Raw genomic sequence first — 25,698 nt, 5'->3', positions numbered from 1 at the left:
GGAACTCCCACGTCCAGGACCAATGGGATCAGGAGACTCAGGGACGTCACAATATACAGAAGCACTACCAGCATCTCCCACTTTCATAAGACCCACAAGTGCCATATCATCGGCATATTTAAGGAGACTAAAACCCTCATTTTTTATCTTATACTCATTAATGTACAAAGAAAATACTATTGGTGATAAAATTGCTCCCTGAGGGGCTCCTGTATTTAATGTGATAATTCCAGACAGTTTGCCATTAATAGCCACTCTTTGTGGGCGATTAGATAGACAATCTTTAATCCACCAGATAAGTCCACCATTTACCCCCAAATCAATCAGTCGCTGAATTAAAATGTGGATCTTCAACGTGTTAAAAGCTGATGTGAAATCTAAAAACAAAATTCTAGCATAATTTGAAGTTAATTGTACATGCTCAGCAACTGAATTATATAATGTTAAAACTGCATCATCAGTACCTCTTGCTTTTTTGTATGCGAATTGCAATGGATCCAAGACATCACTCACAAAATACATTAAGTGCAGCATAATTACTCTTTCCATGCATTTCCCCAAAACAGATGTTAATGATATTGGTCTAAAATCATTTAACCCTTTTGCTCCCGTAATTTTGGGTACTGGGACAACTGTGGATACCTTCCATAGGTTTGGTACTTTTCGTGTATTTAACAAAAGCTGGAATAACTGTGTAAAGACCCCGGTCAATTGATAAACACAATCCTTTAGTACACGCCCATTCAACCCATCAGGTCCAGGTGCCTTATTTGATTTTGTGCGGGACAAGCAGTATGCAATTTCATGTTCTTCCAGGGTAATGTTTTCATATAAGGGGATATCAGAACAGATCCTAACAGATTTAACTTGTGTTTTTTGGGTAAAACCTTTTCTAGTGTTCTGGAATAATGATTTGATCGGAGACATGAAGTTTCAGTGCATTTTGAATGTGAAATGAACTGCTGTCAAGCTGTAAGTTGGTTTGGAGAAGATATCATGGTCTTTTAACCTGATATCATTTAAGATATAATTTAAGACTGTAGTATAAATGATTGAATGATTTAACCATAATTCATTACTATCCTTGATATTCTAAAATAGGTATTTTTCATGTGTATGTAGACTCTAGTGTGTGTGTTTTGAGTTGTTGCACTTCCCCCCAACATGCAATTTACATTTCAATGCAGGAAGGCCTGAAAGGCCAGTGTTTTTCTCAGGTGAGAAAACAGACCAACAACCCTCACAGTACTGTAAAATATCATGGTCTTTTAACCTGATATCATTTAAGATATAATTTAAGACTGTAGTATAAATGATTGAATGATTTAACCATAACTCATTAATATCCTTGATATTCTAAAATAGGTATTTTCATGTGTATGTAGACTCTAGTGTGTGTGTTTTGAGTTGTTGCACTTCCCCCCAACATGCAATTTACATATCAATGCAGGAAGGCCTGAAAGGCCAGTGTTTGTCTCAGGTGAGAAAACAGGCCAACAACCCTCACAGTACTGTTACCAACATATGTGCAATTTCTCAAATAAACTAGAGAAAACGCTGGGATTTACCCTGTATGTGTTCAGCTACATCTAATTGTTTTGATAGTATTCCGTATTTATTTTTAGATTCTGAACATATTTTAATACGGTATTACTGTAGAAGTGTTGCAAATGTCTGTGTCATTCAATGTTGTATTAATGCATTCAGTGACTACATCTTCCAAACTACATATTTCACTTAGACAACCACTGCCAAAACTTAGAGCCCATTTTTATACACTCTTTTATATGCTCAAAACTGTTAAATATAATTGAAAGATCTTATTAACATTGAGATCTTTCAATTTAAATAAATTAATTTCTCACTTAAACACAAAGACCAACAGAACTTGATTTACTATACAGGCTTATTTGCACATGCTTACATATTATTTCCAAGACTGTGTTATTTAATTTAAAAACCTAAGCTAGACTGAAATGTGCAATATTTCTACCGTATACCACATTTATATATATTCTGAATATTCTTTAAAAAAAAAAAAAAAAACTGAAAAATTAAGATGTAACTAAACACTTACACAAGTCTTAGTCTTTCATTTTCATCAACATCTATACAAAAGGAAATCATGTTGTACATTAATGTAAACATGAAGCATGTAACATAAATTGCATTGAATTCTGAACAGCAGAAAATAGTGGATATTGCTGCCTGTTGTTTGTGTGTTTTTTTGTTTTGTATATTTTATTGTGTTTGTTGGCTGAAACCTTCACTAGAGTTCTGAAAGAATGACTTAATTTGAAACATAAATTATGTGTTTTGGTAGTTTTAATGCATTTTGAATGTGAAATTAACTGCAGTGAAGCTGGAAGTTGGTTAAGACAGTGGATTGAAGAGCTTTGAAAAAAGTGATAATTATTGAGAAATAAAAACATTCTAATTTAATTTAATTAGAATATAACATTCTAATCTTGTCGGATAACAGATTATGATCGGGTTACAAGCATCACCTGTCAGTCAGGGGAAAAATGTAATGATGCCCAGTATCAAGTGTAATTAAAGTCCAAAGGGAAACAATGTTTTTATTTTATTTTTATTACTGTCGATGTCTGAGAGACCACAACCCATAAGATTGGCCTTTCATTACAGAAAAGAGGGTCTCCACTTTGTTGCTAAAGTGAAAAATGTGTACCGTAATTGCTGCTAATGTACAGTATCAAATAATGTTATATCATTTTATAATTGTACTAAAATATATACCTTTTTAAAAAGAACTGCAACATGTTCAAAATTGAAACCAAAGGAAGAAATATAAGCATTCCCCTGACTTCCTGCTGCGGTCGCATTTTATTTATCTAGAGTCTAGATCATGTACAGTTTAACTTGTGTGGTGACCTGCACTTGTTACCTTAAAGCAATATTTCTGCTCTATTCAGTTTTGTCAGTTAGGAAGTCTTTAATTTTAGATAAAAGCAAAGATGATAGAAACTAGATCCAATTACCGAAGATATTTGTTTGTCAAATTGTAAAGGCCCATCTAAAAGCACACCCCATATTCCGCACATGTGTAGATATAAATGCAGATAAGCTCCTCAAATCGATGCTGGGGGTCTTAAAATGATCAGTTGGGCGAAAACTATCACCTCTTTGTCTTCATTTAAAGACAAAACATTTTGAGCAAGCCAAGATTTAACCTCATCTAAGCATAATGAAAGAGAAATTAATGAGAATTTAACAGTTAAAAAGATAATGCAAGTAATTTTCAAACCAAAGTAATACACTACACAAGTGCGTGAAAATGTAAAATATTGTTAAATACAACTATAACATTGTTTACAAACAAACCCTATAAACACTAAAAGGGCTGTATTATGCAAGCCAGGCCAGTAGTTCGCCTTGTCAGAAAAAAAAAAAAAAAAACGCCAATACTCATGAACATGTGAACACCTGATGATAAGTATGCATGTGAACATGTTATATACTTGAGGATGCCCAGCCTGATCTCATGAAAATGCATCTCTATAGCATGCATTGTTTATCGTGCAATGTTTTACGCGAAAATTAGTTTTTTACATGCATATGATACGCACTTTATTTTAGCCAAACAAGTATCGTTCTATACCATCCAACATGGGGATACGAAGTTCATTTTAAATTAATAAAATCATTATTCACTGTATAAAGTATGCTTTACACTATACTAAATATAGGTCACCTGAAATCGTTACCTTAAAGAGCTATTTCTGTTTGATTAATATACTATATATATATATATATATATATATATATATATATAGTTACATAATGAAGGCAGACTTCACTGCCAGTTCACTTCACTGTTCATACACACACAGCTCCATTGCAGATTCCCCTCTTGTATAGGTAGAGATCGTTCACAAAGTCCTCACTTGGTCAGTGTAGCGACATTGGTCTGTTAGTAATATAGACGTGTGTGTGTGCAATGGCACATAACAATGGCAAGTAAACTGTTAGGGACTGCATAACCAAGCATACAAAGTATCTATGATATATATATACTTATAGTTACAAAATAAAGACAGACTTAACTGTTCACACACACACAGTTCCATTGCAGGCTATTGTGAGTCCACTGTTGTATAGGTAGAGATTGTTCAGAGTTGAGATTCCATCTTAGCATGTTTAAGTTTTTTTTTTTTTTTTTTTTTTTTTTTTTTTTTTTTTTGCATATTTGAAGTTATATTATGAAAAAAAATATTTCATTTTTGTTTCTTTAAAATGACAAGATACAGCAAGTCAACTCAAAAGTTTTGAATTTGTTCTTAAAGAAGGATCCACTGTTGGATGGTAACAAGCGACACATGTTTGGTTGCATTTAAATTGAGCAATATTTCAAACACTGACTATCTCTGTACATCAACATCCTAGAAACAAAGGAAACAAAAAAAATATAAGGACATGTCTGTTGATTTTTTTAGAGTAGAAATTATGTTTTATTTAATAGGCAGCCAAAACTATCAGTCGCATTATTAATATCTTAATTATATAATAATAAATGCATTATAATTATAACATTGAGTTGCAGATCCCCTCTTGGCATATATATATATATATATATATATATATATATATATATATATATATGCCAAGAGGGGATCTGCAACTCAATGTTCATAATATAACTTCAAATATGCATTTTTTTATAAAAAAAAAATTATATATATATATATAGATCCCCTCTTGGCATATATATATATATATATATATATATATATATATATATATGCCAAGAGGGGATCTATATATATATATAATTTTTTTTTTATAAAAAATGCATATTTGAAGTTATATTATGAATAATATAATATATATGGTAACCCTTTATAATATCTGCATCCTATTAATCATTAGTTAATCAATAAACAGTTAAATAATAAGCAGACATTAATAATCAGTTTATAAATACAGTTTTATATGTTGTATTATTGTACCATATGTACCATTGTATCATATCTATAATGTGTTTCATAATTTTATTTTCATACTTTATTATCAATTTATCATTTCTAAATGCAGTATAGCGTTATTTTAAACCAGTTATTAAGGTGTTGTCAGTGATTAATAAGATCACTTAGAAAGTTTAAGTAAATGTAGTAGATTCAGGTAGTTATAAAGCATTTAGTAGTGGTCAGTTCACTATTTTGTGAGCTCATTTGAAGTGAGGACTAGTTATGCGCTGTAAATAATTTATAAAGGAGATTTAAAGACTCAGTTTTCTTCTAAACAGAAAAAGGAAACAAACACAACACAGCGATCGAGAACATAGACATATTAACAGCCTTTAAATCTCCTTTATAAATGTTTTACAAGGCATAACTAGTCCTCACTTTAGATGAGCTCACAAAAATAGTGAACTTACCACTACTAAGTGCTTTATAAATACCTGCATTACAGTAGAAATACATGTTAATAAACCATTTATAAACACACTAAGGAACTATTACTATATGTCTGAATAATAAATATGTATGAATGTACATTTAAATAGTTTAATCATTTACTCACACTTTGTAGGTGATCTTATGAACCACTGACAACTCCTAAATAACTGCTTTGTAAATTATGCTATACTTCATTTAGAAACGATAAATTGATCATTAAAAAAGTATGAAATACAATTATTAAACACATTATTGATATGCTTTTAAAAAAGGAATAAAGCATTTATAGCTGTATTTATAAACTGCTTATTAATGTATATTAATTCTTTATAAATTAATTAACTGTTTACTAATGCTTAACTAATGAATAATAGCGTGGAGTTATTATAAAGCTCCTGAACTAAGCCGCCAGTTAAACATCAGCTCTACAGTCTCAGAGCCTCTCTAGGACAGCAACCCATTCAGACAATAGAGAAGTGTGAACGACGTGTGTTAATGGGCCACTGCAGTTCCTGCTCCAGCCTACAGGAGCGCTGCTGAGTATGGACTTAAACACACACACACACATGTAGGTCCCCACTTGGTCAAAAATGAAAAAAAATCACCAGAGCGTGTTTTAGCTGATTTTAACTTGTTTAGCATGACCAACAGGGGACTTGAAAAAAGTCCCCACTTGGCTCGGCGGTCCCCTGTTGGTGAGTGTGTAACGACACCAAGGTCCCCACTTAGATAGGTAGACAAGTACACACACACACACACACACACACACACACACACACACACACACACACAATTGAGGGCATGATTTGAAAAGGCTGAGTGGTCAGAAAAAATAAAATAAAAATAGACACACTTGTGGTTTTCAAGGTCTACAATGGCCACTATAGGAAATGAATGGGAAATTGGCAAAAATACGAAAATACAGATTTTTTTTTATTTTTTATGTACGATCTACAAATCAGCCAGAATGCAGAAAAAAAGCACACAGCAATGAAGGGGTGAACCTCAGAAATATCAAGAGTGCAAAACACACACACATATAGAGAAATTAAATGGTGAGACTGTCACAGTGACAATTTTGAGAATATGTGAAATAAATTCAATAAATCAAAAATAAGGGGGAGACCAATGATAACATTCAAAATGCAAAAGTCACAAAAAGGACCAAAACATGAATCCATCCATCATAAAAGTAATCCCCATGACTCCAGGGGGTTACAGACAGGAGAGTTTATCAGGGTTGGAGCTAAACCCTGCAGGACAGTGGCCCTCCAGGACAGCATTTGCCCATCCCTGTCCTAGAGTTTCTTCTAATGAACTGATGAGTTGAATCAGGTGTGTTTGATTAGGGAGACTAAGAAAACGTGCAGTGTTGTACTATAGTATTTTTTTTTCCTACTATGGAAGTCAATGGGACCCAGAAACTGTCTGGTTACTGACATTCTTCTAAATATCTTCCTTTGTGTTCTGCAGAAGAAAGAAATTCATACAGGTTTGAAACAACATGAGGGTGAGTATATGGGCGCTTTCACACTGGCAGTTTAGTGCGGACCGGGGCACGGTTCGCATGAAAAATCGCTAATGTGAACGCTGTCATCGGACCCGGGTGCGCACTAGAGTACCGAACCCGAGACTACCTGGAGGAGGTGGTCTGAGCTCAGTTGCTCCCGAACCGTGGTGCGGTTCGCGTTAATGTGCAAGCAACACGGACTCGGGTGCGCGCTTGTTCAGGAAGTATAGTATCCCGCGCATGCGTATCACTGTCGATATCATTGTTTCCTCACACACGACAACCATGAGTGGCAGGGGAACGTTGTGGGACACTGAAGAGACACTATGTTGTGCATAATAGCACCAAAAAAACATACAAATTACAGCTATGCTCAGTCGAGTTGTATTCTCCATGTGTTTTCCGTGTGCATTTGCGATGACGTAAGATCACTGCAAACGCACCTGGGTTCTATAGAACTAATTGAGTGTGAAACCAGACCAACGCTGCGGGGGGCGCTGGGAACTAGCGCACTCGGGTTCGGACCGCAGCAAACGAACCCAGTGGAAAAACGCCCTTAGATGACAGAATTTTCATTTTAAAGTGAACTATCCACTTAATGTTTGTGGATGAATCTATTGCACATAAGAAGAGTACAAGATCAGCTTTTGTTTAATGTCAGCAATGTAATTTTGACCTATAAGGACGGTTGTCTCATGTATCTCATTATTTATGTGCATAATTATGTGATAGTTGTTTATGTGTAATGTGTTAATGATTCAGGATGAAATTATTCAATTAAATCAGGCTGATGTCTTCAACTACACCATTGGCTGTTGAAGTTTAATAACAATATTTTTAAAGTGCAAGGGGTATATATACAAACATTATCCAGGCAAAAGTGTGAACGAGGACGACAAAATATCTTCAAGTAAGAGCAGTCACAAAATTAAACTCATCTATCATTGTGTAATTAAAATTAATCTGGGCTCCAGCCAATAACAGAAAAGTAAAAAAAAAAAAAAAAAAAAAAAAAAAAAATATATATATATATATATATATATATATATATATATATATATATATATATATATATATAAAGTGTATAAGTTCTGCATTTTAGTAAGTTAATCATAATGAGATACACAAATTCAGGATGTCCAGTAGGGCAACAGACAAAAAGAGGAAAAAGAGTTTCCTCTTGCTGAATGAAAAACAGGTTTTTCCACCTCTGGTCATTAATAAACAGTGTTAACCACACAAAGTCCTTCACTGTAAAGCTAAAGTGCTTGTGTTAAAACAGTCAGTCATTTGGTTGCTGTTGATCTGATGAGCTTCAACACGGTAAGACAAACACACTCTTACTTAAATGAAACGGATAATTATTGCTATACATGAAGCTCATATATCACATGATTCCTGACATGAGGAATATCTTCTGTTCATAATGATCAGTTCATTTACACACACTAATAATCTTCAGATGTGCAAAGATCTTACTAACACTAAGAGCTGTTTAGGGTGATGAACATACACTGTTTATGAGCATATAAGTGATGTTTAATGCTGTATTATAGATATATGTTATGCTGATGTGGGTCAGAATGGCTCCTCCTCTTCCTCTGATCTTCTTTCTGCTCATGATTCACGGTGAGTCTCTCTTACATTCACATTAGAAACACTGATTTTATTTAATTGTAATTAATCTAATTTAAAGACCATAATTAGTGATTAATGAGCAGCTTTGTTGATTTTTTTCCCCCCTTTTGAAACAGGAAGTTAGGTTGTGTAGCACCAGATCATCAATTTTAAATTTTAACTCTTTCCCTTCCGGCGGTTTTTGTAAGTTGCCAGCAACCGCCAGCATTGTGGGTCATTTAAAAAAAAAAAAATTATTTAAGGCCCACAAAATATTTTTTTGTATGAGTATCTGAACATGCAATATATCAAAAGAAAGAACAGAGCCTCTGCTTTAAAACAAGTTTTATGTATTTTTATTTATTTTTTTTTTTTGTCAACACTTGAATATAGGTAAGTTTCATAAAAAAGAGTGACACTTTGAACAAAAAGCTGAGAAAATCATGTTTTTCCCTCCAAAGACTACAACGTGCATAAGCAATAATTGTATCGCTTGTATCCCGTTTTTTTTCCTGTACTCTTTACCCTCTCTTTATTTCTTTATCCCCCTTTGTATAACAGTGAAAACACGGAAAGCCGGAAAATCCTGTCAATGGTGGGGAAAGAGTTAAAAAGATTACCCTGTATTTTTTTTTGGCATGAGCCACCATTTTCGTGTAATAAAAGCTTTCACATGCTTTTATTGGCAGTTGTAACTAATAAAACAAAATTTTCATCTTGATGAATTCTGTGTTTCAGGGGTTTCTAGTGCTGATTGGGGTGTGAGTTACAGTCCTTCACACATCTGTGCACTAAAGGACTCAACAGTGATAATGAGATGCACTTATAAATACCCTACTACTGGATATCAGATCAAGAAAGTGTTCTGGACCGAGTCATTAAAGGGTGATGAGTCTCCAGATCTGTCTAAGGACCCTGAATACAGTCAGAGGCTTCAGTATCTGGGAGATACACAGCAGAACTGCACCATCAGACTGAGTCATGTGACACTGAAGGATTCACACATGTACTATTTCAGATTCATCACTGATAAACGTGATGGAAAATGGACTGGTGATCCAGGAGTGACTCTTACTGTCACAGGTGACTTTGATGAGGTTTATCTCTTCTTCTGTGCATTATGTTAAATAATAATCAGTGTATGACAGCAGCACTAGATATAATGTGTGTGTTGTGTTCAGATCTTCAGGTGGAGTCTCCTGAGAGAGTGACAGAGGGAGATTCAGTCACTCCGAGATGTAAAAGCAGCTGCGCTCTGACTGACAGAGCAACATTCATCTGGTACAGAAACTCACAGCCATTAACTGAGAGAAGAGACAGAAACAATGAACTCCTGCTGCAGTCAGTCAGAAGAGAGGATTCAGGCAGATATAGCTGTGCTGTAGACGGACACACTCACATCTCTCCTGAGGTTCAGCTCAATGTCATGTGTGAGTGTAATTAAATGTTTTATTTATGAAAAGCAAAAAAACACAGTTCAGGTCAGGACTTTGGCAAATGTTCTGGCAAGATTCTCTCAAAGTTATGAACAAAATTTATTACAGTAACATAAATAGAGTGTCTCTTCAACGGTAGTTGGTCTTTCTTCAAATGTCCTTTAAATAATAAGGGTCACTAACTTTCTGGCTAAAGCCCGGGACACACTGCACAATTTTCCGCTTTCCGAGACGAAAGATTGCCATCGTGAAACAATCGTGGTGATTTCTGTGGTGGTTGCTCCTAATCGCTGGTCCTTCATCGTACAGTGAGAGAGGTTCAAAGACGGCCGTTCTCATGATCTTGCGACAAAAGAAAGCCTACGATAATTTTCGGACAGTGTCAGATATTCAGCATGATCGTCTCACATTGTGTTTGCTGCTACTACATCTACTGACCAGCCAATAAAAATACAACATGAAATCAATGCGACATGGCGCTAAAACTTAAAACTGTTAACCTCAAGGTCTTTTCCCTTCCTCTTTTGCCGCTTCCTCTTTGCAAGTTTAATAGATCCATGTCGCAGTGTGATTTGTAATGATCTTTTAGGATTGCTAAAAAACGTTAGCCTGGAAATCCATGGTCTGGCGTCGACTAATGAAAATTGGCCAGCTCGAGGGGCGGCACCAAGCATGCATTTGAAAATCTCACTGCACGCAATTGGATAACACTACATCCAATCACAACAAGTTATCGCTTAGCTACCAGCGGAGCTAACTGGTAGATTACACTCTTGCCGTATCCGGTCGACAAAACAGCAAAAACGCCCTTCTTGCAAAGGAACGATTCTTGCGCCGTCTTCTGTTCCTCTTTTAGAGAAAAAGCCAAGTCTAACTCGTTCATTGTAGCGGCCAAAGCCGTTTCAAACAACTGGTGTTCATCCAAAGCCATCTTGCAATGTTTACTAATGACTTCGACGTCACAGCGCTGTCGTCATCTCGCCTCTGGCCTGCCTATATCAGATAACCTGATGTGATTGGTGCAGCTCGGATACAAGGGCATATTTAATGAGCATCATTACTCGACGTCAGAGTAACTCGCTGAGCAAATTCAATTTGTGCTCTCGCGAGAACTCGTTAAAACAATGTTTTAAACAATAGCTTAAGGTTGGACGATATACAGCAAAATCCCCTGTGTTTCATAAACAGTGCTCAGTGTGAGCATTAGGGACGACACATGCTGTTAATGATGAAAATCACTGAAGGAAAGAGGAACAAACATTTGAAGTGATCAGTGTTTCCTGTAGTTGGGCTCTTGACCCTTGATCATTGTATTAGTTTTTCTCTTGCTGCTTTAACAGTGTGTTTAGAAAACATTTTCAGATCAGATGATGTTAAGTACAGATTTTTAAGGTTACATCATCATGAAGTGGCTTAGCTTCCCTTATTGCATCTTAAGTTTAATCATTGATCAGAACTGTGTATTATCCTTCATATATTTAAATAATCAGCATATGAAATTCAAGAATGGTAAGATGGTTCATGCCACAGTGCATGATGGGTGCATACTCATTTATGGCTCCCAGCATGCAGTGTGGCATGAAATAAATTATGCAACTGAATTCTTTTATTTGTTGATTGTCACCATTGTTGATGTTTGCATGATGTGTGTGTCTGAAAGCCCGGAAAATTATTGCATTTAAATGTTTTAGCACTTGAAATGATTTGTTCACTTTGTTCACCTTACTGTGTTTATATACTGTAGTTCTCAAAATAGCATTTTTTAAACTTGTTTAAAAAAGTACAGATTTAAATCAGATTTCATCAATCAGCGATAAATCATAAACAATCTCCTTCAATTGATCTCTTTTCTTTACAATGTAAAAGTGTTTTAGGTAAAACACAACTGCAGTTGCTGAAATAGAACTAAATCAACAGAAGTCAAGGATCAAGAGACCAACTAAACTAAACACTGATCACCACAATGGGGACTTTTCTCTTCAGTTGATTTCATCTAAGGCTGTGTCTGAAGTCAGTTGTAGTTCTTGTGTTTCTCTTTCCTTCAGTGATTATGCTTGTTAACAGCAGGTGTTCATCACTAACGCTCAATCACCACTTGACTTGATAATTTAGCATTGGGGGTTTTGTAGTGTTGTTTAGGTGTGTTTTATTGCAGTTGGAGACTGCTGCTATCAGTGTTGTAGTCGAGTCACCAATTGTCGAGTCCGAGTCGAGTCTCGAGTCCCCAGTGTCCGAGTCCGAGTCACCAAAGAAGAGTCCGAGTCGAGTCACCAAAGAAGAGTCCGAGTCGAGTCACCATTTCCTGAGTTCGAGTAAGAGTCGAGTCTCGAGTCCCCAGTGTTCGAGTCCGAGTCGAGTCATCAAGGTAGAGTCTGTGTTATATTTCAAGACTGCCTACATTTATCTACTCTGGCACCTTTAAAGAGTTGATATAATTATAAAAGAGGGTCTACATTAAACAAAAATGACACCACTGTGTTAACAAATATAAATAATAAATAAATAAAATATAAATACATTTAAATAAAAACTTGATTTCAATAATGTAGGCTATTAGTAGGCTAAATGTTAAAATTAACATTAACAATGCTGTAGAAGTGCAGTTTATTAATAGTAGCCTAAATGTTAACTAATGTAGTTAACTAATAAATGGAACATTATTGTAAAGCGTTACCGATTTGTTATACACCAATTCATTAATGAGGATAGGAGCAGGCTTCACTCAATTTTGATAATACACTTTTTAGAGTGCTGGCCTAAAAATATAATACATAAGAATAGGACAGAGGCCGCACTATGCATAAACGTTTTTTATTCGTTGCACAAACGCGTTTCGGCGTGTGCCTTCTTCAGTGTGCGTTGAAGAAGGCACACGCCGAAACGCGTTTGTGCAACGAATAAAAAACGTTTATGCATAGTGCGGCCTCTGTCCTATTCTTATACACCAATTCAGACATCTCGTGAGTTTGTTGTTGGACAGATGGACAGCTGTTTTTACCATTCATTAAAGTGAATCGGTTCAAAGGAGTCTTTAGTTCGCGAATCGGACATGTCATTAATGGACGTGCAGCCCATAGTGTAGCCTACGGCACGCCTTGTGTGATTATCTCAGCAGTTTATGACAGGACATCGAATAAAATTTGTGTCAACACAGAAAACATTTCATCACTAGATAGGTTCTTTCGTTGATTGAAACTGTGGTTAATGTCAGCTGAATGTGCGGAACGCTTTTCAGAGAAGATAAGGCAAATGTTTTTTTGTTGTTGTTTTTTTCAGCACAATTCACACCCCGCGGTAAATCTCTGAATGCTCCACGTGAAACTTCGGTCTTCCAACCTTTTACTATCGTGTCAATTGATTTTGATTAATATGATGAGTCGGTGATGTCAAATTTACTTTGATTGTTAGTGTTTTTGTATATTTCTGTTAGATCCTCCAAAGAACGTCTCAGTGTCCATCAGTCCATCTGGTGTAATAGTGGAGGGAGATTCAGTGACTCTGAACTGCATCAGTGACTCAAACCCTCCTGCAGAAATCAGCTGGTTTAAAGGAGGAACGATTGTAGGATCTGAAAGAATCTTCAACATCTCAAAGATCAGCTCTGATGACAGTGGAGAATACAAGTGCAAGTCCATCAATAAACATGGAGAGAAATACTCTGCTAATGTGACATTAAACGTCATGTGTGAGTACATGATCACCTGCACATTGTTTAAATTTTCTAAATTCATAATTTCCTAATATTCATTGAACTTTATTTTTTGTCTGTTTTAGACCCACCCAGAAACGTCTCAGTGTCCATCAGTCCATCTGGTGTAATAATGGAGGGAGATTCAGTGACTCTGAACTGCACCAGTGACTCAAACCCTCCTGCTCTGAACTTCAGCTGGTTTAAAGGAGGAACGATTGTAGGATCTGGAAGAATCTTCAACATCTCAAAGATCAGCTCTGATGACAGTGGAGAATACAAGTGCAAGTCCATCAATAAACATGGAGGGAAATACTCTGATAATGTGACTTTAAATGTCATGTGTGAGTTATTGATCACCTGCACATTGTTAAGAAACTTAAAATTCATAAGTATTTGTTATGAATTTAATTTTTTGTCTTTAGATCCTCCCAGGAGCGTCTCAGTGTCCATCAGTCCATCTGGTGTAATAGTGGAGGGAGATTCAGTGACTCTGAACTGCATCAGTGACTCAAACCCTCCTGCTCTGAACTTCAGCTGGATTAAAGGAGGAACGATTGTAGGATCTGGAAGAATCTTCAACATCTCAAAGATCAGCTCTGATGACAGTGGAGAATACAAGTGCAAGTCCATCAATGAACATGGAGAGAAATACTCTGATACTGTGACTTTAAACGTCATGTGTGAGTTTTATGAATAATATTTTCATTTTTCATACCTTCAACTTGATCCTCCAATAAATCCTGTGATTGCATCAGTCCATCAAGTGAAATAATGGAGGGTGATTCATAAGATTCATAAGTTTTTTGTCTGTCTTAGACCCACTTGTATCTTCACATCATTCATCAGTTTGGAGAGTTAATCATGATGATCTTCCTCTTTCAGTTCATCATGTTGCTGGTAGGAATGTGATTGTGATCACAGCGGCATCTGGAGTATTATTCATCATCATCTTCATCCTGTTCATTATGTGAGTTCAATAAAAAATGTCAGTGATTGTATAAGTTAACTTTTGGTCTGATGTAGAAGAAAATGGCTAATTTGTGTTTGATTATTAATAATCTTAGTAATCAAGTAAAACAGTGTTCATATTTTCTCTTAATTTAATCCATTCGTCCATATGCTGTTAATGTCTGTCATTATAACAGGAAGAAACAAAGGAATGTTAAAGCTGAAGATCTAACAGTGAAAGAGGTAAATCATCCAAACACAACATGACTTTACTGAAGCAGAAAATCAGTCGATCAGCCGTTATCTGCGTCTCAGACTGTAACTGTACAAACTGATGAGAAACTAACATTATCAAAGTATTTATCATCTCAATCCAATAAACTTCCATAAACTGATATTTTCCTCTTATTATACCAATGCATATCAAACTCTGTGTTAAGCGTCCTCATGTGATGCGACTCATAAAGAAAAAAAAAACTTATTTTTCCATGGTTTAATTCTAATTTTCTATATATATGCTATATATTATGATTAATATTATTTGTCTTATCATTTTATAATCATTATCATTTACATCAGCACAGCAGTGTATGTCACATACAATTATTATTGTCATTTAATTATATGTCTGCATTTTAGAATTTTACATCACTACATTGATGTGATTTGATCTGATCTGGCACTTGATCTGAAAAGTTTGAAACTTCTCTAGACTGAGAATCTATACTTCAGATCACACTGATTTACATGTCTTAATAATAATTAAAAAAGTTCTTGTATTTCAGAATGATCTCTATTCTGATGCGTCACGGAGAGTTTCAGTCCATGATAAGCCTCTTTCTGAACTGGATTTAGCCAATGACGCTCTGTATGCCAGTGTGAAACCCAAAGAATTCAGGGGAAAATCTCCTGAATCCAGAGATACTGAGGAGATCCTGTACACAACTGTCCAACATCACAGAAAGACAGAGACGAAGAGAGCAGAGGAGAATGAATGTCAATATGACAATATAAGAGTTCATCAGCCTGAAGCTGCAGTGAGGTGAGAAAAACAACTTAACCTGTACTAACTTTACCAGCAACAACTTAACCAGTACCAACTTCAGCAGCACCAGCTTAACCAGCACCAACTTTTCCGGCACCAACTTAACCAGTACCAACTTATCACCAACTTAAATAGCACTATCTTAACCAGCACCAGCTGAAACACCACCAACTTAACCAGCACCAACTTTAACAAAACTATCTTAACCAGCACCAGCTTAAACACCACCAACTTAACCAGCACCAGCTTAACCAGCTTAACCATCACCAATTTAACCAGCACTATCTTAACCATCACCATCTTAACCAGCACTATCTTAACTAGCACTAACTTAACCAACACTAACCATCACCAACTTAACCAGCACTATTCAATTCAATTCAATTCAAAATTTATTTGTATAGCGCTTTTCACAATACATATTGTTTCAAAGCAGCTTTACAGAAAGTGCATTTCAGAAATGTACATTGAGAAATACAGTTAGTTAATCATGTATTGATTTAGGGCATAAACATAGCCAGCGTCGAGTCGTCTCTTCACAGGCGCCGAGTCGTCTCTGCACGGGTGTTGGCGAATCTGTAGTTTCCATGAGAGGCTGGATACAAACTGGAGCTGACGATCTGTATTTACCTCGGGACTAGCGTCCCGAGATAACAACAGAAAAGCATATGGGAAATAATTAGCGTACCTGCTGTTCGCAATATTAATGCATTCAATCTGATTCAACTGTAGTATAAAATGTAAGTATTATGTGAATGCCTGGCTGAAGAGATGCGTCTTTAATCTAGTTTTAAACTGGGACAGCGAGTCTGAGCCTCGAACAATATCAGGAAGGCCATTCCAGAGTTTAGGAGCTAAATGTGAAAACGCTCTCCCTCCTTTAGTGGACTTAGATATCCTAGGAATGACCAGAAGCCTCGAATTTAGTGATCTTAAAGAGCGCGATGGATTGTAGGGCGATAGAAGTTCCGTTAAATACACGGGAGCTAAACCATTTAGGGCTTTATAGGTCAGTAGCAATACTTTGTAATTGATACGGAACTTTATAGGTAACCAATGTAGAGACGACAGAATTGGTGTTATATGATCGTATTTTCTTGATCTAGTAAGAACTCTAGCGGCGGCATTTTGGACTAACTGTAGCTTGTTTATTGAGGATGCAGGACAACCAGCTAATAAAGCATTACAGTAATCTAGTCTCGAGGTCATGAATGCATGAACTAACTTTTCTGCATCAGAAACAGATAGCATGTTACGTAGCTTAGCAATGTTTCTAAGGTGGAAAAAGGCTGTTCTTGTAACATATGAAATATGATTTTCAAAAGACAAGTTGCGGTCTAATATAACACCCAGGTCTTTTACTGTAGAGGATAAAGTAACAGGACACCCTTCTAAATTAAAGTTGTATTGTAAGAGGTTTTGTGGGCAGTTTTTTGGACTAATAAGTAATACCTCCGTTTTATCTGAATTTAATAGCAGAAAATTACATGTCATCCAGTATTTTATATCTTTAACACACTCTGTTAATTTAGATAATTTAGCGTTTTCATCTGGTCGTGATGAAATATATAATTGAGTGTCATCAGCATAACAGTGGAAATTAATTCCATGTTTTCTTATAATATTACCAAGTGGCAGCATATATATTGAGAATAGCAGAGGGCCTAACACAGATCCTTGCGGTACACCGTAGTTTACTGACGTTATCTTCGATTTTTCCCCATTTACGCAGACAAAATGGTAACGGTCTGATAAGTATGATCTGAACCAGCTTAATGCCTGTCCCTGAACACCAGTGTAGTTTTGTAGTCGGTCTAAGAGTATTGTGTGATCTATAGTATCGAACGCAGCACTAAGATCAAGTAAAACTAATATTGAGATACAGCCTTGGTCAGAAGCTAAAAGTAAATCATTTGTGATTTTAACGAGCGCAGTTTCTGTGCTATGGTGCGGCCTGAATCCAGACTGAAACTTTTCATAGATATCATTTTCTTGCAAGAAAGAGCACAGTTGAGCGGACACAACTTTTTCTAGTATTTTAGACATAAATGGAAGATTTGAAATGGGTCTGTAATTTGCTAGGTTATTATGATCTAATTGTGGTTTCTTAATAAGAGGTTTTATAACTGCCAACTTGAATATTCTTGGAACATGACCTAAGGATAAAGACGAGTTAATAATATTGAGAAGAGGCTCTTCCACTACAGGTAACACTTGTTTCAGTAGTTTAGTTGGTATTGGATCTAATAAACACGTTGTTGGTTTAGATGCAATGATAAGTTTATTTAACTCTTCCTGTCCTATAGTTGTAAAGCACTGTAATTGTTCTTGCGGGGTGATAATTGAGGCTGAATCATAAGACACCATTAAAGATTGTACATTTACAATTGTGTTTCTGATGCTTTCTATTTTCTCAGTGAAGAAATTCATAAAATCATTACTACTACACTGTAACGGAATATTTTGCTCCGGTAACGTCTGTTTATTTGTTAGTCTAGCGACGGTGTTAAATAAAAACCTAGGATTATTTTGGTTGTTTTCTATTAGTTTGCGGAGATGCTCAGCCCTGGCTGCTTTTAGGGCCTTTTTATAACGTGACATACTGTCTTTCCATGCGATTCTAAAGACCTCTAGATTAGTTTGTTTCCATTTACGCTCTAAATTACGAGTTTCTCTCTTTAGAACATGCGTAACACTGTTGTACCATGGTGCTTTAGTTTTCTCTCTAACCTTTTTTAATCTAATTGGTGCAACGATGTCTAATGTACTAGAGAAAATGGTGCTCATAGTGCTAGTCATTTCCTCTAGTTCATCTGTTTGTTTGGGTTCACTGAGCAGCTGAGATAGATCAGGTAAGCTATTTGAGAAATGATCTATAGTTGTTGGAAGGATTGTTCTGCCTGGTCGATAACGCGGCGCAGCATGACAAATTTCAGCGGTACGTAGTATGCAAGTGACCATGTAATGGTCAGTGACTTCATCACTTTGCGGTATAATATCTATATCGGTTGGATCGGCTCCATGTGATAGAATTAAATCTAGCGTATGATTAAGACGATGAGTGGGACCAGTTACGTTTTGCTTGACCCCAAAGGAGTTTAATAAATCTGTAAACGCAGCCCCTAAAGCATCATTTGAATTATCTACGTGTATGTTAAAATCTCCAACAATTAATGCTTTATCGACATTGACCAAAAGATCTGAGAGAAAGTCTGCAAACTCTTTTAGGAAATCAGCGTAAGGCCCTGGCGGTCTATATACAGTAGCCAAGGCTAGAGATAATATGGATTTCTTTCTTACATCTAAGAGAGTAACATTTAGCACAAGTACTTCAAACGAATTAAACCTGTGACCTGTTTTCTGAGTAACAGTAAGAATATCTTTATAGATTATAGCAACACCACCGCCACGACCAATCAGACGGGGCTCATGCTTGTAACAGTATCCAGGAGGAGTAGACTCATTAAGACCGAAATAATCATTTGGTTTAAGCCAGGTTTCAGTAAGGCAAAGTACATCGAAACTATTATCTGTGACCATTTCATTTACAATAACCGCCTTAGGTGTAAGCGATCTGATGTTTAAAAGACCTAGCTTTATAAATTGTTTTTGTTCACTAATATTGAGATTTTCTGGTTTAATCACAATTAGATTTTTCTTAGATCCTGCAGTAGATTTATTATTTGATCTCACTAAACGAGGAATAGACACAGTTTCAATATAATGTTCTACATTGGTACTTATATCAATTAAGTTTGGACAGCAAAGAGTGTGATTTGGACTTTGACTTACTAGTCATATGGTGTGTAGCGTCTTGGAGATGTTGTCCGACAGAAGAGCCGCTCCGATTCTGCTGGGGTGAAGGCCATCAGCACGGAAGAGCCTAGGTCGCTCCCAGAAAAGATTCCAATTATTTACAAAGAGCAGTCTCTGTTCATTACACCATGACATTAACCATTCATTTAGAGCAAATAATCTACTGAACCTTTCGTGTCCTAGTCGGTAGGTGGGAAGCGGTCCAGACACGATGATCGTTGTTTCAGGCGATGTACTGCGTACCGTCTCGATCAGGCTCCTGTAGTCCTTCTTCAGAACCTCCGACTGCCGTAGCCTGATGTCGTTCGTTCCCGCGTGCAGCACGACAGCTCCGACGGGCTCGTCACCGTTCAGAATCCCGGGAACCTGTGCAGCGACATCGAGAACACGAGCACCAGGAAAGCAGTGAGTGCGAACCTTACCTTTACCTATGGTAGCACGGACATGCCGGACGATGGAACTGCCGATGATCACAGCGTCGCATTCCGTCTCGCGTAGAGGGGAGAAGCGGTTCCGGGTGGAGATCTCGAAGGCCGGGAGGGGCGGAGAGGTCCTAGCTCTGGTCCTGGCCCGCGTCTTCCGCTGTGGAATCACCCAGGGTCCATGTTGTTGTGTCGGTGCCGGAGTGAATGAAACCAGGGATGATCGCATCCTGGGCAGAGAAACACATGGAGTAGACGAGGTCGGAGTCAAAAGGTTACTAACCACTGACCTGTGAGCATCGGCGCGTGATGTTTCAAGCGCGAAACGTCGATCTCGTAGCTCGGCCTGTCTCTCTAGTAGGTCGCGGATCTGCTTCTCCACGGATTCCAGCTCTAACTGCACAGAATGCAGCTCGAAGGTGTCCTCACCTGCACTCAAAGGTAACGTTAGACACACATCCGTTATATTCGCCATTATAGCAGATGTGCTATAATGGCGAATTATAGCTTTCAGTGATACGGGTGTAAATAAGTCGATCGATAGGCGCGACCACGCGTGTAATGCTAGCGGGCTAAGGCTAGTAGCGGAAGTTCGAAAGGTTGGATATATGTAGCGATATCAGAGCAATCCGATTGTTTTTTAAGGAGAATAGTATTCCAGATATGTTCACACGCTATAAAAAATGAAAAAGTTCATTTGTAAAAGAGTGTAAAGAAGAAAAACAAGGTTTCTGAATTAATTCGACGGAGCTCCAAACACAACAACGCACTCAGTCGCGACGCATGCCAGATGTATGCATAAAGATGTACCATCTTTACTATCTTAGTAAAGTTAGCAACTTAGTATGTTGCTACTATCTTAACCAACACTAACCATCACCAACTTAACCAGCACTATCTTAACCAGCACCAACTTAACCAGCACCAGCAGTGGTTCTACAAATGTGTAGGTTGTCTACAAACCGGAAGGTTGGTGGTTCAATCCCCAGTTCCACCTGACGAAGTGTCGAGGTGTCCATGGGCAAGACACCTAACCCCAGCTGCTCCCGACGAGCTGGATGGCGCCTTGCATGGCTGACACCGCCGTCGGTGTATGAATGAGTGAGTGAATGGGTGAATGTGAGGCTATGTAAAGCGCTTTGGTGGCCATAGGTCTGTGAAAGCGCTATATAAATGCAGTCCATTTACCATTTACCATTTAACCAGTACTAGTTTAAACAGCATAGATCATACAATCTGAGCTGTAACATATGAAGGTAAAACAGTAGCAAAACTCGAAAGCTTGCTAATTTGAATGTGAGAACTTGTAAAATTAATATTTGTATTTGTAAGTTGAAATTTATACTTGCAGCTCTGATGTGAATAGCTGCATCTATCGATTTGCACACACAGACAATACTCAGAACACCTGTGTTTTGAATTCGAAGTTGCAGATTAATAGTTACAAATGTGTAAAGTGTCATTTACATAAACAAAATGACAGGCACAATTGTGTACTACACATTTATCTTTGTGCTTTAGTTCAGTTTCGTTGTACAACCACAAGTCGGCACTCACAACCTCTCATATCTGGCAGTACAGCTTCAAATCCTAGCGCTTTGACTTTTGCTACTCTTCTTGCGATATGCCTGTAGCAAAACTCACTCGTGCACTTGTAAATGCAGACTTGAGAGAGCAGAGTCGGGGGCGGGGCTGGGGTCGGAATGAAGTCATTTTATTGGTCGATGCCTCACCAATGAACAACGCAAGCCACAATGCAAACATTTGTATGCATATGTAGCAGCTATTTTTTAAAACGCTTGGAAAATATTTTTATGAAATATCATTAGTTTTACTGGTTTTTATATATCAGTAAAAGCGCAGCAATGCCGTTTAATTGGTTGGAGCCATATGGGACGTTTTTTGCGCCATGACGTCACTACACAGAGCAGCTCGCGCCGTTTTGGTGGTGTTGGTCATAGACATCGTGGTGGTCGATCGATTGCGATGGCGGCATCAAACAATCCGAGAGTAAGTTTTTTTTTTTTTTTTTTTTTTTTTATAACCGTTCTAAAGAATAAAATACTTATTATATTTTCCTTGAGTGACATTCTGTATATTAGGCTAATGAATAACGTTACCACTTTGGTGGTATAAGTAGGTTTAAGGGTGGGTTAGTGTGTAAGGGATGGGTCAACAGTGGTAATTACAGAAATTAATTACAAATGTAATTACATAGGCCTATAGTTCTTTTTTTAAAGATAAGTATGTAAAAACATGCAAGTACACAATAAGTACATTGTACAAAATGATTAATTTAAATCTAGGTACATAGTAGTTAAGACCACGTAAAGTGGGACCCGCTTAAAGTTAACGTTTTGCCACAGACAGTTCTAAATGCTCAACATAATTCATCATTCTAGGCGTTTTCTCTGATAATATAAAATATTCAATATACAATGTACATCGACAAGGTTTTTAGCTACAAAGTCAAATTTTACCTCAAGGTGTTATCACATAAATGGCCGATTTACTGTACAGTAGCCTGTTTATTACACATCATAATTAAGTAACGTTATTCCAAAGTGCCGCGATGTGATTATCCTTTTACTAGCTACCACACCTGTTGACAAAAAAACCTGCATATGTTGGTTAGGTAGGTTTTGAAACCTGGTTTACGCTGGTAATGTGCTGGTCATAAGATGGTTTAGGATGCTCATGTGCTGGTCCTTAGCTGTTTTAAACTGGCCATGTGCTGGTCCTAAGATGGCCCTAAGCAACTAGCTCCTGCTCAGGACCAGCACATTACCAGTTTAAATCATACTTCCAAATCTACCTAGCCAGCATATGCTGTTTTTAAAAGGGACATCCATGCCTTTACCTGTTCAAAATACTACAGCTTAATAATACAAATACTTTTAGATGTATAGTTAAAATGTATGTATAACTTAAATATTATTGAAATGTAAAATAACTGTAATGTAATTGTTTCAATTAATATATTAATATTATTATCTTTCAGGAACTGTTCTTGAACCATTTATTACAACGGCTTTATACCCGTCTGTCACTTTGGCTGGAACGTGTTCCTCTTGACCTTGACTTCTTGGAATTTACATGTTCTCAGGAGCTGGTCATTTTTAGTGCCATCTCAAATCAGGTACCCATTCCACATGAACTGTATGATGCACTTTATCACGTACACCAGATGGTTGCAAACAGCACTAACATGGATGCACACGTCATGGTTTCCCAGGAGAAAGGAAACAATGGTCGTCCACGGATTGTAATTTCTAAGGACTCTGTATCCAAACTAATTACTTTAGGATTACCTGTGGCATGTATTGCAAGGTTGCTAGGGGTGTCCAAGTTCACAATTCATAGACGCATGGTGGAATGGGGATTGTCTGTGAAGGCAACCTACAGCAACATAACAGATGCAGAGCTAGATTCACTCGTGGCAACAATCCACACAAGCAATCCGAATGCGGGTTACAGAATGATGATGGGTCTGCTGAGAGCACAAGGTCATCGGGTACAATGGGACAGAGTTCGCTCTTCGATGCATCGAGTTGACACTGCAAGCATTGTGTTCAGGATGTCACAGTTAGGATGTGTGGTTAGGAGGACATACTCTGTCCCCAGCCCAAAGTCCCTGATGCACATTGACACAAACCACAAGCTGATACGGTAAGTTAAACATAAAAATTGTATTTATTATATACTGTTTGTGCAATTCAGTATTTGTGACAGAAATGTACTTTTTCAAGGTATAACATCGTGATATTTGGAGGTATTGATGGCTTCTCCAGGAAGGTAAAGATAAAGAGACTGCTTAATTGAACTAGAAGAGTGATGAATTAGTGAATGGTGGTTATTTTGATTCATAAACTTCTTAAAACACATACCAACAAAAGAATAATTGAAATAACTTGCCTTTTACGCAACAATTTTTTGTACTTGTCATAATACTTTCTAACAATGTAAATAAAAATGGAAAACAGGTATGATGTTTTTTAAAAACATGTTTATTAATGTAGATAATGTATCTTGGTGTGTCAAACAACAATCTGGCTTCTACAACACTGTCTTTCTTCCGTGAGGCAGTTCAGAAGTTTGGATTTCCACTGAGGTAAAACTTGACTTTTTTGTATGAAATAAGTGGAATATAGGTTTAAAGTACTGAGCTGATGTAAACATAAATACATATAACCATGGAAGGTTATGTAAACATTGTATGCTGACACATTATTTGTAATCAACATTTTTTGCCAGGGTTCGGGGCGATCATGGAGGGGAGAACGTAGATGTGGCCTGCCTTATGTTCTCTGTCCGGGGAACAGGGAGAGGTAGCTTCATTGCGGGTAAAAGTGTTCATAATCAAAGGTAAATTTTAATATTATATGATATATTTAACTCTTGTGCACTGTTCATTTAGAGTGTATACTATGACTTTTTAGGGTCAATAGAAATACACACAGTGATCAGTTTTTGCAATTATGCCACATTGTTGTGTTATCAAATTATTATTTGAAAATAGTATTCATTAAAACTTTAAGTTGCAGTCTTCCTCTCATAAAGATTATAAGATAATTTACCTGGGCTTCTGTTATAGAGCTGACCATGTTGAAACATTTTTCCCCTCACTCCTTTAAAACAGAATTGAGCGATTGTGGCGGGATGTGTTCACTGCGGTTACCTCCCACTTTTACCACGTTCTGCACCAACTGGAAGAGAATGGGCATCTTGATCTGTCCAGTAGTCTTCACATCTTCTGCTGTCACTATGCCTTCATCCCACGGCTCCAAGCCCATCTCAATATATTTAGAGATGGATGGGACAACCACCCTCTTTCATCAGAGGGCAACCTCTCTCCTAATCAGCTGTGGCAACTGGGGCAGCAGTACCATTCTGAAGAGTGTGATGAGGTAGGCATGTGGTCTATTTTTTTTTATCTATTTTTTTTTTTTATGCTAATTTATAATTTCTTAGATTCTACAGATTCCACAAATAGACTGGGAAAGCAGCGGTCTTATCCCCAGTGACACAAGTTCTGCCATCCAGGTTCCTGAAATTGAATGTCCACTGAGTTCAGAGGAACTTAATGAACTAAAGGCTGCTGTGGACCCAGTACAGCCATCAGAAAATTTCGGGGCAGATGTTTACATTGCTACACTGCAGTACATGCATAGCATTGGCTACATGTAAGAAAGTTGAAGTATCAGTAATTGAGATAAAACAACAAGAAAAAACACACAAAGAACAAGTCTGTCTTGATATTTTATTTTTCTTGAACTGTATCAGACAATAAATGTATTCATTTTAAGCAGTCTTTTGTCTTACTGCAACTGAAGCTGCCTCAAAAAAGCGCTCTGAAGTATAAATGCTGAACTAGTAAATGACAGAACAATTAAAAGTATCACTTTAACACAATGTAAACAAGTTTGAGTCATTTAATATTACATATCTAAAACAGTTCCTTTGAACAATTTCAACATTTTAAGTAAAACAGAAACATAACAATGCCTGAAATAACCATTTAAAGGGTTAGTTCACCCCAAAATGAAAATTATGTCATTAATGACTCACGCTCATGTCGTTCCAAGCCCGTAAGACCTCCGTTCATCTTCGGAACACAGTTTAAGATATTTTAGATTTAGTCCGAGAGCTTTCTGTCACTCCATTGAAAGTCAATGGACGACATACTGTCCACGTCCAGAAAGGCAATACAGACATCATCAAAGTAGTCCATGTGACATCAGTGGCTCAATCTTAAGTTTATCAAGCGACGAGAATACTTTTTGTGCGCAAAAAGTA

General features: G+C 37.0%; 1 protein-coding gene across 3 annotated transcripts; it reads left to right on the top strand.

Annotated features, from left to right (window-relative positions):
- The first annotated feature begins 8,023 nt into the window (after window positions 1–8,023).
- Window positions 8,024–25,207, top strand: LOC308688231 (B-cell receptor CD22-like). Of its 3 annotated transcripts, none has more exons than XM_081361173.1 (15): window positions 8,024–8,556; window positions 9,283–9,627; window positions 9,726–9,974; window positions 13,411–13,665; window positions 13,755–14,012; window positions 14,094–14,351; window positions 14,554–14,638; window positions 14,817–14,862; window positions 15,405–15,661; window positions 22,904–23,571; window positions 23,652–23,697; window positions 23,989–24,013; window positions 24,157–24,267; window positions 24,542–24,809; window positions 24,874–25,207. In XM_081361173.1, exons 1-10 carry the CDS (start codon window positions 8,493–8,495, stop codon window positions 22,914–22,916), a joined length of 1,830 nt encoding a protein of 609 aa, XP_081217299.1. In that variant the 5' UTR covers window positions 8,024–8,492; the 3' UTR covers window positions 22,917–23,571; window positions 23,652–23,697; window positions 23,989–24,013; window positions 24,157–24,267; window positions 24,542–24,809; window positions 24,874–25,207. The 3 variants fall into 3 exon arrangements, with proteins under 3 accessions (XP_081217299.1, XP_081217297.1, XP_081217298.1); XM_081361171.1 differs by having other exon boundaries at window positions 23,922–24,013; XM_081361172.1 differs by having other exon boundaries at window positions 23,922–24,013; window positions 24,896–25,034.
- The last annotated feature ends 491 nt before the right edge of the window (window positions 25,208–25,698 follow it).

The sequence above is a fragment of the Scardinius erythrophthalmus genome (genome assembly GCF_964197995.2).
Source record: "Scardinius erythrophthalmus genome assembly, chromosome: 3".
In the NCBI taxonomy this organism is placed as follows: Eukaryota; Metazoa; Chordata; class Actinopteri; order Cypriniformes; family Leuciscidae; genus Scardinius; species Scardinius erythrophthalmus.
Note: the sequence above shows the minus strand (reverse complement) of the source record. Positions and strands in the feature narration are given on the sequence as shown.

Excerpts from the sequence above, each read along its gene's own strand:
- LOC308688231 (XM_081361173.1), top strand. The coding sequence starts at position 8,493 with ATGCTGATGTGGGTCAGAATGGCTCCTCCTCTTCCTCTGATCTTCTTT. Across the intron at positions 8,557-9,282 it reads CTTTCTGCTCATGATTCACG|GGGTTTCTAGTGCTGATTGG; the intron begins GTGAGTCTCTCT and ends TCTGTGTTTCAG. Across the intron at positions 13,666-13,754 it reads TGTGACATTAAACGTCATGT|ACCCACCCAGAAACGTCTCA; the intron begins GTGAGTACATGA and ends TGTCTGTTTTAG.